Source organism: Tetrao urogallus (assembly GCF_951394365.1).
Source record: "Tetrao urogallus genome assembly, chromosome: Z".
Lineage (NCBI taxonomy): Eukaryota > Metazoa > Chordata > Aves > Galliformes > Phasianidae > Tetrao > Tetrao urogallus.
The window spans coordinates 64,675,537-64,694,172 of record NC_136816.1 but is presented as its reverse complement, the minus strand read 5'-3'; the positions used below and the strand labels follow the sequence as shown (position 1 = coordinate 64,694,172).

Here is an 18,636-nt window from a genome sequence, read left to right as displayed (position 1 = left end):
AAATCTTTTAACGTGGAGATGTGCGGTGTTAAAAATGAACTTCTTTATAAGATGTAAGAAAACACCCCAAGATTACAGGCTTTTTCAATTTGGGCCATGCTTAGGATGGTACTAGCTTTTTGTACATTATTTAATAGTAATTGTTAGAAGTGTTTTATCTCTATTTTTTTTTTCTTTCATTTTTTTTACTTTGTTCCTAATGTATATTAAGATGATAATAGCAGGACTGTAGGGAAGCAGTAAGTTTGCCTGTGCTTGACTCACTTATGTTGGCACAACATGTATCAGAAGGATATAAGCTTCTCCATTTTCATAAGTTTTTTCTTTGAATTTGCTTCTCAACTTAATTAAACCAGAAGCATGTGTATAAGATTGCTCCTGTGAATCTGGAGGTGCTAACAATGTCAAAGATGTATACTCAGTATAAAAAGGTTTGAATTAAGCATAACGTCTTTAGTTTGTTCTGTAATTTCATCTTTGGTAATTTATGCTCTTAAGTGCATCCAGTTATGGTATGGTTTGTAACCTCTGCAAACTTCTACTGTTCAAACCAGCAGATACTTCAAACGAAAAGCAAAACCAAAAGTTGCAAAATACATCCGTAGTATAGTATAACAAATATCCAATGGCTTTGTTATCTCAAGGTTGCATTCACATGCACTGTCTCAGGGTTGTTGTTTCGCCTCTGCAGTGAAGAAAAATTTACTCTGAAGTGGGCATTTCAGAAGCAGAACTTGATTCTGTTTAATTTAGGAACAGAATCAACTCTTAGTGGAGTTAGATATTGTCTGCTGAAACAGGAAAATTAAGATTGCCCTGAGTGCAAAGCAAGTAGAGCAAAGCCAGTTTTTGTGAATGCTTTCTTTAGTGATTTCCCAAGCCCATGTATTCTATGGGGATATATTGCGTCACTAAGGATATTGGTTTAGAAATTCAGTAGATAGATGCACGTGAGGTATATGGCATGGGTTAACGAAACAGCAGCCTATATAAATACATGAATTCAAAAGCTTTTTGATGTGCCTTCTTACTTTCAGAGCTATTATCTTCTTGGGAGGTAGTGGAGGGTTGCCAGAAGACCTAAGGACAGGAATGGGAGAACTTGCTAGTACTTGGTTTGTGAATGAAAGATAAAGAAGGTCTTAGAAACAGAAACGTGTCATATAAATGCTCTCTTCCAGTTTTCACCTGGCAGCCACAAAAGGACATGCAGAATGCCTCAGGATTATGGTGACACATGGTGCAGATGTGACAGCCCAAGATGGTGCAGGTATGCCTCTGTAAACCTACTCATACAATGCAGTATACTTCATCTGCCTGTAAGTCTTGATGTGCAAATTTGGCAGTGCTGCTCCTTCCAATTCACACCACATTCTAACCTTTCCAGTTTGGACATACATGCTTTACTGCATATAGAATAGAGATTTTTAGCCCATATACTATAAGTATCAGCATTTGTGTCTGACTCCAGTAATTGCAAAATAGTTAATTTTATTAATTATTGCTGTTGATATTATTATAATTCCCCTTCTCTCTTCCTTGCCTGTCTCCTCCCCCCTCCCAGCTTTTTGGTCATTTCATTTAAGGCTTTGCATAGATTAAATCAAGATCTTGTGCTTTGCTTTTATGTGTATCCAAGCTATTAACCCCATTTAACTGTACTGAAGTTGCAGTTTCCTCAGGATTATGACATAGTGAAAATTGCTGATACAAGCCAAACTGAGCTGAGAACTATTAAGTGTGCTGCTTCAGCCCTCGAAAGTCCTGTGCCTTAATTAATACTCTAGTAGGAGAATGATGAGAGCTGAATTTGAAATTGGCAAACTCTTCTTAATAGGTTTCAGTTGATCTACCTGTTGTCTGTGCCCAGCATTTCCTCTGTCTAGCAGAATCACCTAACTGAGGTGTCAGTAGTCTGTCTTTCTTGTAATGATCTGTAAATGTTGGGTTCACTGGGTTTTAGCCATTGCTTCCAGCCTGGTTGAATTTTTCATAAATAGAAATTGTATGCCTCTGTGAGAAAGCATCTGTGATACTGGGAGAAGCGTTCAGATTAAATGTAATGATAAGGGAATATACACACCTGACTTGATCTATTATTCAGAATTCATACTTCATCTTGCCTCAAGATTTATTAGTCACTTGGATAATAGTAAGTTGTCTGCTCACTCTTGAGAGTGTCAACCCTGCATTCCTTAGGTAATGCCTTTCCTGCTGAAGTCTCATTATTCACTGTGAGGTTCTGTCGTAAGTGGATCTACTGTCTGCGTTGATTACTAAATCATAACTCCTTCTTTCTTCCTTGTATAGATAATTTAGTCTTCTGCTGTCTTTGGCCTTTAAGATTTTTCGGGTGTTGTGTTGTGTAAGAAAGAACTAGAGGACAGACTGCAAAATCTTTAATCATAAATCGATAGTTAGTAAATCATTGTATTGCATTGCTAAATATGAGCTCATAGATGCTAAGTAAATTAATAGAAAGAGAAGCCTATTAAATGCAGAAATGAATAGTCATATGTCCCGAGTCATTATATGTGTGCATTCTGTGGATGATTCAAATTTGTCGTAGTGGTAACTGGTGAATGTGGATGTTTTTGCTCTCCAAAATGGATTCCTTTTTAATCCAAGGGGGGTAAAAAGTAAAGCAGATACATTGGCAGACATCTCTGCAAGGGAGGGAGGGTCTGTCACACAGTTTCTGTCATTCCTATATCTAAAAGTAGACATTAAGATTATCCTGTTTCCTGCCTGAACAATGGTCTGTTGTAACTATATTCTGCTTGATATAGGATTTTATTTTATTTGTTCATATTTTTCATGTGTCAGTCAATTAAAAATCTTGCCTTTGTTATGGAAGAGCTTATTCCAGTGTCTTTGAGTGACTGAATACTAATTTTGCTTTGCATTTGTTGATGTAGGGCATAGTGCTTTACATCTCGCAGTGAAGAACAGCCACCTTGACTGCATTAAGAGGTTACTTCAGGTAAAGTAAAAAATAAACTAATTTTGATTATTTAGTTTCATTTTTCTTTGATGGTTCTTCACTGCATATTGATGCATTTCCTGCTAATCATAGAATCATATAAAGCCTTACGATGGAAGAGACTTCAAAGATAATCTGGTTCTAACTGACTGTCAGGGGCAGGGTTGCCATTAGATCCATTAGATCAAGCACTAGATCAGGTTGTCCAGGACACCATCTGACCCAACCCAGCCCTGAATACCAGGGACCAGGGCATCGAGAACCTCACGGTCACTTTATCTTATCATTACCTTAAGATAACTGCAAACATAAAGTTCGTGTCCCCAGTTTATGAGGCCTACATTGTTTGCCTACCATCAGGATGCAAATTCATAGTCTGCATCACACTCCTGTTCTGTTGTCCTTTTTTCCTGCAATCGATAGATGTTCTTGAATTTAAGACCTTTTAGGCACTGTGTGGGTAGATGATATAAAACAGTGTGATATCTACCCTGAGTGGTCCACAGTTTCAGTTTTCCATGTGCAGTGGCTCCAACATAGAAAGACTGGATCTGAAGCAGGTTGCAGCTTGACATTTCCCAGCTTTAGTCTGTGTGGAAGTGGGTGATGTATAAGAGATACAGAGAAAAAGAATTCTTCGTTTGTAGTGGAACTTTGATACTGATCTAACCGAATGTATTCTGTCTGTGCAATATAAAATAATCCATTTGTTGAGTCAAAGGGAAAGGAACCAAAGTAGTTTGGATACTAAAATATGGAAATACTCAAATCCTTAGTGAAATGACTGAAGGACAGTGAGAGGTTAGAAAGGGAGTAGAAAAAAGTGGGGGAGAAAAAGCCAAGAAAAATGGAAGAGAAGAGGAAGAGAAGATTCTTCTGACATTAATGCTGAAGTTGTGTGTTAGCAAATAAGAAGGGATGTCCATCTCAACTCCATTTCAGAAAGACAGGTAAATTCTGGTCATAGGGGTGATCAGAGTAATGGATCAGATTTTTAGAAATGTAGGTTTATCAATAAGACTGGCAAAGAATTTGTATGAAATAATGAGCCTACGAAATAACATTGCCTGAGTGCAGCAGTACAGAAAGAAATTTAATCCTATATCTCAACTTCGTAATTGTTTTCCTCTGGCTAATTCTGGGCTCTCCAATTCAGTTGTCACCGATCTCTCTCAATGTCTCTTACTGAATTGGGTCCAATTTCACTGATTCTTACTGTATTTACTGACATCACTGTTTCTTTCCATCTTTTCTTGAACACTTGGAAGAGATTAAGAGATCATTAAGTGAGGAGACTACCTGCTTTGGGATTTCATTAGAAAAATCTACTAATTCTAGAGTAAACCCATTTAGAGCATAAACAGTGACATCAAGCTGTCATTAATTGTATCGCATGCAGCAGCATACAGTCAGTGCAGCAGATGAATGTGTTTAGTACCAAATATTCACTGCCCGTTTACCTGACAGCTACACCCAGGGAGTGATTTAGCTGATGTTTTGTTAGTTTTATTACAAAATGCATTTCTAAACAAGTTTATAAGTGAAAATCCTTTGTTAATATTCTCCAGTGCTCTTGGAGGATGCTCTCATGCTCTTTGGAATGCTTTGTTGCTTCTGTAAACTGGCTTTGTCATAAAAGCTCTTTCTACATGTAAGAAATGTCTAATCTTAATGTAAATAATTATTTTACACAGAATGAATCTCGGGTTTTTTAATATAAAATTTGGTAATTTACATGAAACTGTTTACCTAGGTAATCAAGGAAGTATTGGAGGTGATCCTATACCTGAAAGTCAGAATATATAATATTTGATTTCAGAAATCTATTATTTCAGTGTGATATCTTTATTTGTCATAAACTAGAATTTTCTGTACCAAAGTAAGTCTGGATAAAGATTTGTAATTTGATATTTTTATGTTTAGTACCTCAAAGCCTAGCTTGGCCAGTAGGAATAGGTGGCTTAAAATACTACAATATGTAACTGGATTGTAGATGCTTTAGATCTTACAAATGGAAACAAAGTGTTATTTGCTTTAACAGGAATAATTTTGGATTAATTGCCTTAGGCTAAGATTGCTTTAGCTTTTAGTGGAATGTAAAATAGGAAGCTTTTCTGAGGCATGGAAGTCAGATTCTTGTTCATTTTTGCATATGAATTGTTCCAAAACAATTTTTTTTAGGTACATCTTCACCATGCATGTTTACTGGGACTTCAGTATAAGCTGTTAACAAGAAAGGGCAGTTGAGATTGGTAGAGAGTAAAGCTGTGTCTTTTATCAGTATTCTTGTTCATTTCTATTGCATGGATGGAGCTTTCTGTAGGAGCTCATAGAACTATTCTCAGACATGTTCAGCTGTCCATTCTGCTCATCACTTGTATTTTATTTTTTTGACATTTCTCTAATTTTTTTTTCTCCTTTCTGAACTGTGCAGTATAAGTGTTCAGTACACAGCACTGACAACTGTGGGAAAACAGCTTTACATTATGCAGGTAACTTCTTTGTTGAAAGTATGCACTGTCTATTTTATTATGCTTGATTTTCTCAGCTCTTGGTATAGCTTTTTACTGATGGGAAAAATAGCAGACAGAATGGTGGACTATATTAAAGCGGGCTTTATTTCTGCTCTGTCATTCCCTTTTCTTTTCTCTCTCTATTTTTAAGATTTTGCTTGCTTTCTTTTACTAACCTTTTGATTTTATTTCCAACTTAATATCAACACTTTTTGAAACACTTGCATTTTTAATCTGGCAGTGAAAATTTATTTACTTTGTAAAGTTAATATATTATTGATTAATTGAAGATTTGAGTAGCTGAGTGTTGCATATCCATTCTCATAGATAACAAATTCTGGATATTTTTAGATAAATACTCTGAATATTGAATTTCAGTTAATTACAGCCAGCAAATACACTCTTGCAGGTGCAGAGCCATTGAAAGACTTGAAAAGTAAGACTAGGCTGATTCTGATTTCAGTGTTTAAAGATTATGTATTCTCGTGTTTGTTTGGACTATAATGTCTGTTTTGTTGCTGCATACAGCTTGCTCTTCATCCTATTTGTCTTTTTTTCCTTCTTTCTTAAAAATAGAGAAACCCCACTGTAATGCTACAGTATTGCAAGTATAAGCATGGAACATGAATTTCAAAAAATAAAGATTTTAATGTTTTTTCTTTTTTTAGCAACATGTGGTTGTCTTCAGGCAGTCCAACTTCTTTGTGAACACAAATGTCCAATTAACATCAAAGATTTGGTAGGTACCTCTTTGTGCTTTTCCCAAAGCTTTACTACCCTCCACTTCAATCAAGCTTCAGTAGTCGAAAGTATTACTGCTCTTCTATTTCATTTTGAATTTCTCTGACAAATTTCTTTTCATGGCTTTCCATAGCATAGCACTTCGCTTTAACTCGCTAGTGGCAAGGTTTGCTGCTAGTTAAATTGCAAGATTTTTAGAAATAGCTAGAATTTATTTTGGGTATATTCAAGACATGATTAAAAGTTGACTCCGTTTACTCCAGTAGGCTTTGAGAAAGACCATTACGAGGGCCTTTCAGGTACTGTGTAATGCTTAGGAAAAAAAATAATGGAGTATGGTAAACCTATGGGAAGAAATATACTTGGTGTAGTGTAAAGGCTAAGGGACAGTACACTGACTAGCACAGAACACCTAAAAACAATCAGATCTGTCTGTGGGAATGATGTAGTTGCCCCTTAGAAAACTGTTAAAGGGATCTGACAGAAATTAGAAAAAAAAAAAAAAGAAAAAAAAAGGAGGGAGGAGGGAAGCATTAAAATATGTAATCTTTTTTTTTTTATTATTTTTTTTTTTATATTGTTTTGTTTGTTGAGGGGTTTGGGATCTTTCCTCATCTGGTCTTTTTGGTATATTAAGACAAACAAACAGCAATCACAAAGATTAGACTTTAAATTTCAGCAGATGTATTTTAAAGACCAAAAAGATTTTCTAATCATTAGAAGAGAAGGCTGTGGGAGAATCTTTTATGTCCTCATCTACATAATGAGTGATCATAAAGAAGAGAGAATCAAATTGACCTCAGAAATGGTGACAAGCAGCAGTTACAATCTGGACATGTGACACACTAATGAAGCTAGTTGGGAAATTCCAGTTACGTGTTAAGGAAGAAAATAATTCTTACCTCACAGTTGGTGAAACGCTGTTGATGAGACTGAGAGACATGCTTTCTCTGCCCTTGGGCATGCTTAAAACCTCTTTGGACGAGTGTCTGAGCAGTGTACCATAATGTGAAGTTTGCCTTGCTTTTGACTGAAGACAAAGATTAAGAAGCACCAGACGCTTTCTAAAGGTGTCTTCCAACTGCAGTTATTCTGTGATTCTGTGAAATGTTGTGGTTTTGCCCAGTACTCAAAGTTATCCTTTTGTTGTGGAGATATCCATAGGCATTGTACAGTTGCAAAATCACTTAGTTGTAGCATTAAGCGAACAGAAAAGGGAGTACAGACAGCATTCCTATTCTCGATGCTTTGCTGAGTGAATCCATCCCCCATGGTCAAGGAAGGGATTAAATAAAGCCAGCTACATTTATAATACTCAAGAAAAATATACAGTGCTGTGTAGAAGAAAAGCTCATATCCGACCTTTAAACCTCAGAGTTGTATTTGTAAGGTGTCAAATTATTGTTCATGGTTTCTTTAAATGCATTCCTAGGATGGGAACGTACCTCTGCTGCTTGCAGTACAAAATGGCCATACAGAAGTCTGTAAATACCTTCTGGATCATGGAGCAGACATCAACACAAGGGATAAAAATGGAAGGTACAGCAGGTTAACATCACCATGCTAATTCTTTCCTAAGGCTGACTGTCAAATGAAGCTCCCTACCCAAAATAGTCATTACATGAAACAATGTCCCCAGTACCGGAGAAAGTGAGTACTAGACATTGTTGAGAAGGCTTATTCTGCCCAATGAGAAAAGCAAAAGAGAAACTAAGTAACTGTAAAATGAAGTAAACTGTTTTTCCTTGTGCTACCAGAGCAGCAAATCCCATTTTAAAATCATTCCTACAACAATCTGAATGATAGCATTTACCCACACATCACTTTGCATATGGCCCATATTTCCAATGCTGCTCTCTTTGTTCTTGGCCTGAGTTAGTTTTGCCAACTTAAATCCTAAACTATTACTTGGAAGAGACATCCATGAGGAGCTCTCATTTCTAACACAGCCACAATGGCAAGAAAAAATACAGTAAAAATATATAATGGAGATGCTGTCTTCTCAAAAGATGCCATTTAGAAACTTATTGCATTAATAGACATATAGTATGTCATAAGTATCTGTTATTTCATAGTATTGTTTTTAAATCAAAACATTCTTATTGTGGAAAAATGCACTTGTTTTGATGATACTGATAGAGTTTCATAAATGTTTGGTGCAACTGAAAAGGTAGAGCAGGATGCTGAGAACACTTGGCACTTACAACTAGTAGCTGTTCTTACTATTACGTGATACAGTGCCCATACTGTTCTTCACAAACATGTGAGAGGATAAGACTGGGCCTAGCTTAGTTTATGTGAGCTCAAAGTTTTATTAGTTCACTGTTGGTTTTAAGTTGGTTAAAGAAAACCCCTTTGTCGTCTTGATTGGTTTGAATGACCTCACTGGTACTTTGAACTTGAGGTGTTATCCCTGTGGGACCTCCAGTCCACCTTTACCTCACTAGCTTGACTCAACAGACAGCTTTAACAGTTTGTAGCTAGATTGGATGAAGACATTTCTGTTATAGATAAGATAGTATGTGCCAAGTACTGTGTGTACAAACAAGAAATAACATGTAACGTGGAATATACCACTTTAATTCCTCCTTCCCTATCAGCAAGGAGAATGGCTACTCTGGCAGCTGCTCTTCACAAAAATGGTTATATTTTTAATGAAAAATCAGATTTCTTAACAGAATGGTAAAGGGAGAGTGTTTGAAAATTGCATGATCAATTCCCTCTCTTGTCCAGACTAAAATGGTTATTTTGGTAATCTGAAACTATCCCTGTAGAACTGTGGTCCAAGTTACTACTCAACACCATTTTTTTGCTCAGTACTGCAACAGTCATCACTTTTTCAGGGCTCGCTGTTATAAAGAGTGTATTTAACTGGACAGTGAAGTGACTGTCTTAATATCTAGCGAACATCACTGTAGTAACTTTCAGTTTCATATGTATTTGCCAGTGAATTTGGTCAGCCTATTAGATATGTATTCACATGAAAAAGGGAGAATTATGCTGTGATAGAAGAGCAATATTAGCGCGTGTTTGAAAGTCAGGAATTTTCTGCCTGTAAGTATTCTGTACGGATCTTATGATCCCTATAAGCCATTGAGGAAAAAGCGATAAAGCCTTTTAGGTAAACACTCCTGTATGTTATGCCCACTGTAGGATCTGACACTGTCTAGCTGCCCTGTGTCAGAGAGGGCATTGGTTGTGCTCTAAGGAGATTCTTTCTGTTATTTTTCTTTAAAAATAGAGCAAGGTTTGAGGTGTAACCCATCTCACAGTCTCAGTGAAGAGTTTGGAGAAATTTATTTGGTTTTTGGAGTGACACCTCTCTATTTTGCCTAAAAGCAACATGTGAAAAGAAGAGAAATGAAATATAGGCTTTTGTGTTGTAATTGGGGTGAGACAGTGAAATTTGGTAATATATTCAGCAGCCAACTCTTAGCCTCAGGAAGCCATTTTCAAAAATGTTTGTAAACATGTGCAAAGCATAACAAGTTTTTGCAGAAGGTCTAGCTGGGGTATATGAGGAAGGAGAAGGAAAGGTAGGAAAGTTTGTGCAGAGAGGTGGTGGTTGCATATATATTTCAAGGCACATGGTAATAGAATCTTGGTCTTCATTGCGCAATGCCTGTTACATTTTTCTCCTGAAAAAATGAGCTACTGATTCAAAAGTTTCTCTTGACATTTTAACCCTTATTTCTTTGTCCAGAACTGCTTTGATGATGGCTTGTGAAGCTGGTAGCCTTAACATGGTGGAAGCATTCCTTAAGAAAGGTGCAGATGTCAGTTTAGTAGATGTCTTTGGACAGAGTGCTCTGCATTATTCCAAGATCTCTGAGAATACGGGAATCCAGAACCTGCTGTCATCAAAAATATCTCAGGACGTGGGTACGTAAAAGATTCTGATCTTTATCACTTTGAATTGGCTACTTGTATGTGTAGCAACAAACAAATATACTTCATGGAGTAACTTCATAGAATCACAGAGTCATAGAATGGGCTGGGTTGAAAAGGACCTCAAAGATCACCTAGTTTCAACCCCCTTGCTATATCACCAATCACCAGACCACATCCAGCATGGCCTTGAATGCTTCCAGGGATGGGGCATTCACAACATCCTTGGGCAACCTGCTCCAGTGCTTCACCACCCTCTGTGTGAAAAACTTCCTCCTAATAAAACTTCCTAACCTAAACCTCCCCTATTTCAGTTTAAAACCATTCCCACTGGTCCTATTACAATCCACACTTGTAAACAGCTGTTCCCCTCATGTTTATACGAACCCTTCAAGTACTGGAAGCCCACAGAGAAGGCCTGGAGCCTTCTCTTCTCCAAGCTAAACAAGCCCAGTTCCCTCAATCTTTCCTCATAGGAGAGCTGCTCCAGCCCTCTGATCATCTTAGTGGCCCTCCTCTGGATCCGTTCCAAGAGCTCCACATCCTTCCTGTACTGGGGGCCCCAGACCTGGACGCAGTCCTCCAGATGGGGCCTCACAAGAGCTGAATAGAGGGGGACAATCATTTTCCTCTCCCTGCTGGCCACTCCTCTGTTAACACAGCCCAGAACACAGTTGGCCTTCGGGCTGCAAGTGCACACTGCTAGCCCATGTCCAGCTTCTCAACTACCAGGACACCCATGTCCTTCACCACAGGGCTGCTCTCAGGGGGTTCTTTGCCCAGCCTAGCTGCAGCACCCTGCACTTGGCCTTATTGAACTTCATGAGGTTCTCATGGGCCTTCTCCAGAGATTCCTCTGGATGGCTTTCCTACTTTCCAGTCTGTTGAGCGCACTGCTCAGCTTGGTGTCATCTGCAACTTGCTGAGGATGCACTCGATGCCACTGTCTGCCATTGATGATGTTGAAGAGCACCGGTCCCAAGACCGACGCCTGAGGGACACCGCTTGTGACCGGCCTCCTGACAAAGAACCATTGATCGCAAGCCTTTGGCTGTGACCAGCCAACCAGTTCTTAACCCATGAAACAATCCGTCTTTCAAATCCACACATCTCCAATTTAGAGAGAAAGGTATGGGTGAGGTACCATGTCGAAGGCTTTGCAGAAGTCCAGATAGATGGCATCCATCACCTTTCCCCTGCCCACCAATGCCGTCACTCCATCACTTGAAAAATTTCAAAAGCTGTCTTCACTGATAGGTTTAGCTGAAGCTTTCCAAACCAGGAAAATGTGACACTTGCTCCATGTGGTTAATATCTAGCATGAGAAAAAATATTCAGCGGGGCAAAAAGAGGTGTTCTGAAGAAAAAAAAGGCAAGCTGATGAAGAAGCATGATGAGGTATTGCTTAGAATTTGAACTCGGTCCTCTTTATTATTTGAAAAATTAAGTTCAGCTCCTCAGTAAAAGAGTTCAGAAGGAACTAATGTGGAGAGGGTGTTATGGTCAAGCTGTAACACATTTTTTAAGTAGGAAGCTCAGCTAAAGAACAGTGAGAGACTATAGTAGAAGCAGAATTATCACAGTCCTTTGAATTTTCTATCAGTATATCAGGATAAAACATGAATAGAATTTTGAAATACTGCTTAAATTTCAAAACAAATTCAAAAAACAAACAATGGTGTTGGAAGTAAAGCTGGGAGATAGTTTAGAAATGTAACTTTGATAACTGTTCTTACTTTTGCTTTTTTCTGCTTCATAGATGCAAAATCACCAACAAAAGCAAAGCAGGTGTGTATCCTTTTGGACTTAAAAATATTTGGACTGTACAGGCTTGTAACGTAGGAAAAAATATTAATTGACTTGATTAGTAGCAGTAGTAAATACCTCCATGAGATGTACTGCCAAGGACTACTCTGTAACATGAAAAGTTTTTGTTGCTTATTTAAGAAATGTATTTCAGAAATTCATTTTTAGATTTAGTTTTCCTCTGTAACAGTAGCTGTCCTTCTCAGTGACAGAAGGGAGGGAAAATGCATGTATGTGTGCACATACGTACCTGGAAAATGTTCCACCATTCTCATGTATAAGGCAGGGTCTTGGCTCTTCAACTCTGTCTCTTCAAACGGTAGAGAAAATGATCTTGGGAAAAGTCTCATTTCCAAAGCAGATAACTGAAGGTTGTCCTTAGTTGCATCATACTAGGGGAGATGTATCTTAGAGATCTCCGCAGATTTAGACAGTTAAATAAATTTCTTACATGCATTATCATGATATCTTGTGCAAGTGTCTTGTAGAACTGTTAGTGGCTGAAAATTGGATGAACATGTGATTGGTTCATTCTTTCTCTAAATGGGGAAGTTCAGTGTTTCCCTGTGAGCTCAGGGAGAAGCTGAAGGAGGGAGAAGATGGCAACTGTTAAGAATGGCATGACTGGACTAAGAATGAATTTACAGGAGTATCTGAGATCCCTAGTGCTAAACCTGTTGTCAGCTTTGGCTTTTTCACTAAATCTTATTTGTTTTCACTGAAGCATGGATTACAACAGAACAGATTCTTATTGTCAGGCATGTTTAATATTTTTGTGTTAATAAGGATATAGTCTTTACACAGAGGATAAAGGAACTGCATGAGCTGCTGAAGTTGATATTAATGTGGGATTTTATTTTATTTTATTTTATTTTATTTTTTTGTAAAACAACTTGCTCGGACTGTACTAACCAAACTAACAAACTTACCTTTTCTGGCTGGTGGAACTTTCAGCATGATCAAGGCTCTAAATTAAGTTCAGAAAGAAGTGGAACTCCAAAAAAACGCAAAGCCCCACCTCCTCCTATCAGTCCTATGCAGGTAAAGAAAAGACCAATCCTGAGACACTTTTAGGGGATGAAGAGTGTTTTAACCATTTTGTGAGTAATGTGGGCTGAATTTGCTCTGTCACTCTCATATATGCCTTCTTATTCTGAGTACTTCTCCTGACATTAAGATGAAAACATGTGTTGGTTAGGTTGAATAAGTGCTTGAAATATAGAATGGGCTGGGATACAACAGTACAAATTTTACTGTACAGGTGTTTCTTCCATCTGACGTTGAAAGTGGTTTTGTAGACTTGCAGAAGTGAATAATTTAATATTTTTTACATCTATGTACATATATATCCACATTTTTATATGCATATTTACAAGGCATAGTAAAATACTGAAACAGATTTGTATGGTATCAAAATGCAACTTCACATTTGAGTTTATAGTTAGTCTCTATTTGTTACAACAGCTACTCTGGAAAAGTGATACTAGCTCAAAAGAGCACTGAATAATTAAATCTGCTCTTTGAAACTTACCCAGACTTTGACGGTTTCCTTGAGTGCAAGGAAAAGTATTCATGCACATGTATATATCTATATATAGCACATGTTGGAGGATTATTCCTATGAATGCATGCATATATTTATTTATACAAAATTTTTTACAGCTTAGTGATTTGTCCTCTCCACGCTCATCAACTTCAACTCCTATGACTGGAAAAGGACAGGCTTTCTTTGCTGACCAAGTATGCAAGACACCAAAGTTTTTTGTTCTTACTAAGTGTGGGGAAAGCAGTACCTTAATATTTTATTTTGTTGACTGCAGAATTTCGGTGAATTAATTAGCTAAGTTTTTGGAAGAGAAAGAATGCAAATCTGCAAGGGATGTTTTGAAAGTAATGCCTCCTATTTATTTCTGTTGCAACAACAACAGTAACAAAAAGCACAGTATACAAATTCTCATCTACAAAACACTGTTTTTTAACACAGTCATCACCATTATCTTTGCATTTTTGCCAGCTGTGACAAGCACCTGCATGCCCCACTTGTAAAAGTCTGTGGATGTAATCCACTGTCACTGACCCCAGTGCTGCAAAATACCACCACAGCCTCACTGTGCTCACATGCACTGTTTGGGCTCCATAAACTAAATGTTTATGTGTCAGTGAATGTCAATGTGTGCTACTTTTTTCCTCATGGAGGAATTCAATGGCACACCTTTTCTTCATCCACACTTTCACGTCAGACCCCATTCTGTCAGATTGCCCCTCTCTGACCCTCTGCTGCACAGCAACATCATGTAATGGTTCAGCCTCTATTGCCATACCACCGACATCCATCTCTGACATCATAAGCCAACATAATAAAATAGAAGGCATTATTTTCAGTGCGATCCTCATATTTCTGTGTAATTTTACAAAACAAATGTGAATTACTTCACTATTTTCTGAATATGTAAATAAAATTATTCATAAACAAGTAAAGTATGTAGGAATATGGTTATGAAAGTATTAATGGTGTGAGAGCTCATCAGCTAATACCAGTGAGGTACATGAGATTATGTAATGCAAAAAGCAGAGGCCCATTACAAAAAGTCATCAGTCAAACACTAGAATGTATGCTGTCTGGTATTTTTCTTATGGTTTTGAAGATTTCTTTTTAAGTACGCTACAGTATATTGCAGTCATTTATCACAGGGTCTGCAGCTTTTCAAACTAATTACGAGACAGTTGATCCAATTTCATTAATATTTAATGAGTACTGGCCACCTGCCACAATTAAACAGGACCCCAGAAACAAAAGAAATCCCTCATGACAGGTTTCTTCCAGCAAAATTTATGCTATCTATATTTATGTTCTGTGAACTGTCCAACTTTTATCTGCTGTCTGTGAAAGTATTTTCTTCTGATGTCTCAGCAGGAAGACTTCAGCTCCTTGCTTCAAGATAATAAAGACAGACTAAGTGACAGCACCGCAGGTATATGATAAAGCTTAATTCTTATTTTCATATTTAATTAAGCATTTTGAAGTTGTGTTCAAAATTTAAATCTGGTCAGAAATCCTCTGTGCCTTTCCACTTAGAATGTGAACTCCAATAAGTGTTGGAGTAACATTCTGTAATTTCGCTGCCAGTTCCCCACCAATACTTCCTGCTTGTACTGGTTCTCCTAACCCATTTTTGAGAAAATGTCTACTTTTCACTGCATTCAGTGGTCATGGAAACAAACTGTTTAATTTGAAATGCAGAATAACTATCTATCTCTAGGATCAGTTCAGCTTTTAAAAGTTTTGGATCTTTTTTATTTCCCTCCACAGGTGCTGATAGTTTGTTGGATGTGAGTTCTGAAACTGAACAGCAAGATCTACTTATGCTGATGCAAGCAAAAATTGCTTCTTTGACATTACACAATAAGGAACTACAGGACAAATTACAGGTAGGGTATTTTGTGCTGTTCTAATGCTTTGCTAATCTTTTAGCAGAACAAAGAGCTCCTTACCAATTTAAAGAGATGTGCCAAGATCTTTGTGGTAAGGTCATGGAAGTGCTCTGCTCTGGAAGGATTAAAATTAGTATTTTGATCTTCTCATTTTTACCTTTGTTTACTACAGTAATTGCATTCTAAAATATACTGATAAGAATTATGTTAGCAGAATTTTATTTTGTGTAGCTGTGATTATTAGTTTATGGAGATCAATACAGACTTTCAGAAGAGGCTGGTAGTTACTCCCTTTGCCATCCCTCACTATAGATGGTTAAATGGGACCACCTGGATTTTGAGATCTCCTGAAGATTCCTTCTGTTCTGTTTTAATTACCCATCTCTGTAGGATGTGGAAAAAATTCCTTGCTTATTCTGTTATAAAAAAGGGAAAACAAAAAGAGCACCATGTATTTGTTCTAATCATGCATTTGTTTGGATTTATTTTTGCGCAGGAAAGAGCACCTAAAGAAGTGGATTCTACCATAGATTCTTATCCTGCAACCCAAAGAGAGTTTGATCAAACAGCAGATAGACAAAGCGAGTTCTCAGCTCAGGAGCTGACGTGTACTTTAAATGCCACCCAGTCTCAAGAAAAATTGACAAGCCCCAGTGAAATAAAAACAAAGTACCTCCAGGAAGATTTAAAGGATGCACAGATGAAATTAGAAAATTCTGAAACCAAAAGAAAGCACTTAGAAGTTCAGGTCCAATCAAGAGTCCCAGAAGCAGATTATTTAAGTAATGCAGACATCTCAGAAAATGGATCTGATCCTAACCTGAAAATTCAAGAAACTCAAAACAAGCATGAGGAATCGGTGAAAGAGGTTTTAAATGTACAAAAGCAAGTGAAACTGGGTCTTGTTTCCTCTGAAAGTGAAGAAACTTGTTCTGAGATGAGTAAATTGAAGGCTACGTGTGAAGAAGTTGAGATGCTTAGGAAAGAATTGAAGAGAGCCCTGGAGGAAAGTGAAAGGCAAAAAGAGAAAGTGAGAGAACTACAGAAAAAGTTTGAAGAAAGAGAGCAGAATGTTACAAGCAAATTGTCTGTGGAAGAATGTGAGGAATTAAAGAATTCATACTGTTCAGTTATTGATAATATTAATCAGGAGAAAGCACTGTTGATTGAGAGGTACAAAGAAGGGCAAGAGGAAATTAAAAGGCTACAGGAGAAGCTGACAAATCAGACACACTTAGAATCTAGTGCTGAATCCGGAGAAATGAAAGATGCAATGCACAGAATGATAGATGAGCTCAACAGACAACTGAGTGAATTGTCCCAGTTGTACAAAGAAGCACAAGCAGAGCTTGAAGATTATAGGAAGAGAAAAACTGTAGATGATATAGCTGTGGACTACATACCCAGAGATGAACATGAGAAGCTGATGCAGGTAACAAATTCTTTGAAATACAAAGCAGAGAATGAGTTATTAGAAATGAAATCCCAGTACACAAAAGTATTAGATGAAGCAGAAGAACTAAAGCAGCTGTTAGACACTCAGAAACAAAACTCATTGCCAATTGCTGAACACCAGCAGGTGATGAATGCACTTAGAAGTACTGTAAAGGAAATGGAAGAAGAAATAAATGAGCTCAAAGAATTACTTACCAACAAGGAAAGTGAAGTAAGAAATCTACAGAAGGAATTATTAGAAGAAAAAGCTGCAATTAATGAAGCAATGGTACCCAGGGCTGCATATGAAAAGCTCCAATCTTCATTAGAAGGTGAAGTTAGTCTTTTGTCATCAAAACTGAAGGATGTAATCAAAGAGAAGGAAAATGTGTCCTTAGATGTTATGCAGCTGAGAAATGAAGTTTTGCATTTGAAAGAAGAGAAAGAAGGTATACATAATCTGCTTGAAGCAAAGGAACGGGAGGTCAGTGGTCTTCATCAAAAGTATCATCAAGCTCAAGAAGATCTTCTTGAAATGAAAAGATACTCTGAAAACTCATCAAAGCTAGAAGAGGATAAAGATAAAAAGGTTAGTGATTGACTGCAGCGGTCGAAGTAGTACATGAATCCATACCACAAAATATCAGATGCATCATGAGTTACCGTAAGCCATGTATTGTGTCAGGGGTCATAGAGCGAAGAAAGAATTTCTACTTTGACAGTACTGTCCCTCAGATCTTAGCCAAAGGAGTTTTTCTTTGATATACTTGATTTTACATTTATCTTCCATCCCTGTAGAGATGCACGTATTTCATTTCATGTCTTTTAAGTTCTGTTCAGATTAGGTTCACAGTACTCATGTAACTGAAGTCAAAGAAGTGTAATGTACAGCAGGAAAAGACTCCTGAGGAGATAAGGAAACAGAAGATAACAAAAAACAGCAGAAATTAACTATTTTAAGTTTACTGTATCCTGACTTGAATCAGTTCTATCAACATGATGACTGTTTTCCTTGTGCAACTGCTGCATCTGTAAACATTTATTTATGAAAAGTTATACGTTTTGCAAGTTGTGATAGCCTGTTTGTATGTTGCTGTCTTGTGTTTAGAAGCCACATCTGCTAAGGTTGTAAATGCAGCCTTTGTAAATATTGTTCAGATTTCAGGGCAATTAATACATTTTGAATGACTGCTGAGAGTGAGCTAGAGAAGCGTTATAATTCTTTGCTTACATAGTGTGTCTGCTTGTCTACTGAGTTTTCACCTTTCCCCAGCTCTTTCAGTTTAAGTCCCAAATACCCCAAAGAATAAGATTCATGAGAATACAGTATGCATTCTAGCGTGTAATGAAAACCTATTTTTCACCTTTCTAGATCAATGAAATGTCTAAGGAAGTCAGCAAATTAAAAGAAGCTTTGAACAGCCTTTCTCAGCTTTCCTATTCAACCAGTGCCCCCAAAAGACAAAGTCAGCAGCTGGAGGCATTACAACAACAAGTGAAACAGTTGCAAAACCAACTGACTGTAAGTGTGATAATTCACAAACCCACCGTCACTCTCAGTTCTCTGTAGATGTGCACACCATTCTTAAATGTGCCTTATTTGAAATGTAGCACAATGACTACAAGAAAGAGTTTTCATCCAGAGATTTTACAATGCTCTGACACATGTAAAATTCTGCAGGTCACTTATGAATTGTTCTTCAAAATTAATCTAACTAAAGAAAACTATTTTATGTATGTATTTCCTCAGATCAGTAATGGAGGAAAGTGCCTGTACTCATAATACAATGTAGTGACCAGATCTGCTGTTGATATTCTGATTTGTGAAAAATATGGCCA

General features: G+C 37.4%; 1 protein-coding gene across 3 annotated transcripts in view; it reads left to right on the top strand.

Moving 5' to 3' along the window:
* Window positions 1-18,636, top strand: part of RAI14 (retinoic acid induced 14) — a gene marked incomplete at both ends in the record, with an annotated part of 84,381 nt that overhangs the window by 64,135 nt on the left and 1,610 nt on the right. Inside the window, 13 exons of one of the 3 annotated variants that reach the window (XM_079548921.1) lie at window positions 1,182-1,270; window positions 2,919-2,983; window positions 5,418-5,475; window positions 6,165-6,235; window positions 7,670-7,776; window positions 9,941-10,119; window positions 11,885-11,913; window positions 12,886-12,972; window positions 13,594-13,680; window positions 14,846-14,903; window positions 15,242-15,360; window positions 15,860-17,386; window positions 18,170-18,319. In XM_079548921.1, coding sequence (XP_079405047.1) covers window positions 1,182-1,270; window positions 2,919-2,983; window positions 5,418-5,475; window positions 6,165-6,235; window positions 7,670-7,776; window positions 9,941-10,119; window positions 11,885-11,913; window positions 12,886-12,972; window positions 13,594-13,680; window positions 14,846-14,903; window positions 15,242-15,360; window positions 15,860-17,386; window positions 18,170-18,319 — 2,626 coding nt within the window. Of the gene's footprint in view, window positions 1-1,181; window positions 1,271-2,918; window positions 2,984-5,417; window positions 5,476-6,164; window positions 6,236-7,669; window positions 7,777-9,940; window positions 10,120-11,884; window positions 11,914-12,885; window positions 12,973-13,593; window positions 13,689-14,842; window positions 14,904-15,241; window positions 15,361-15,859; window positions 17,387-18,169; window positions 18,320-18,636 lie in introns of all 3 variants that reach the window. The other 2 variants (XM_079548920.1, XM_079548922.1) reach the window with 2 other exon arrangements.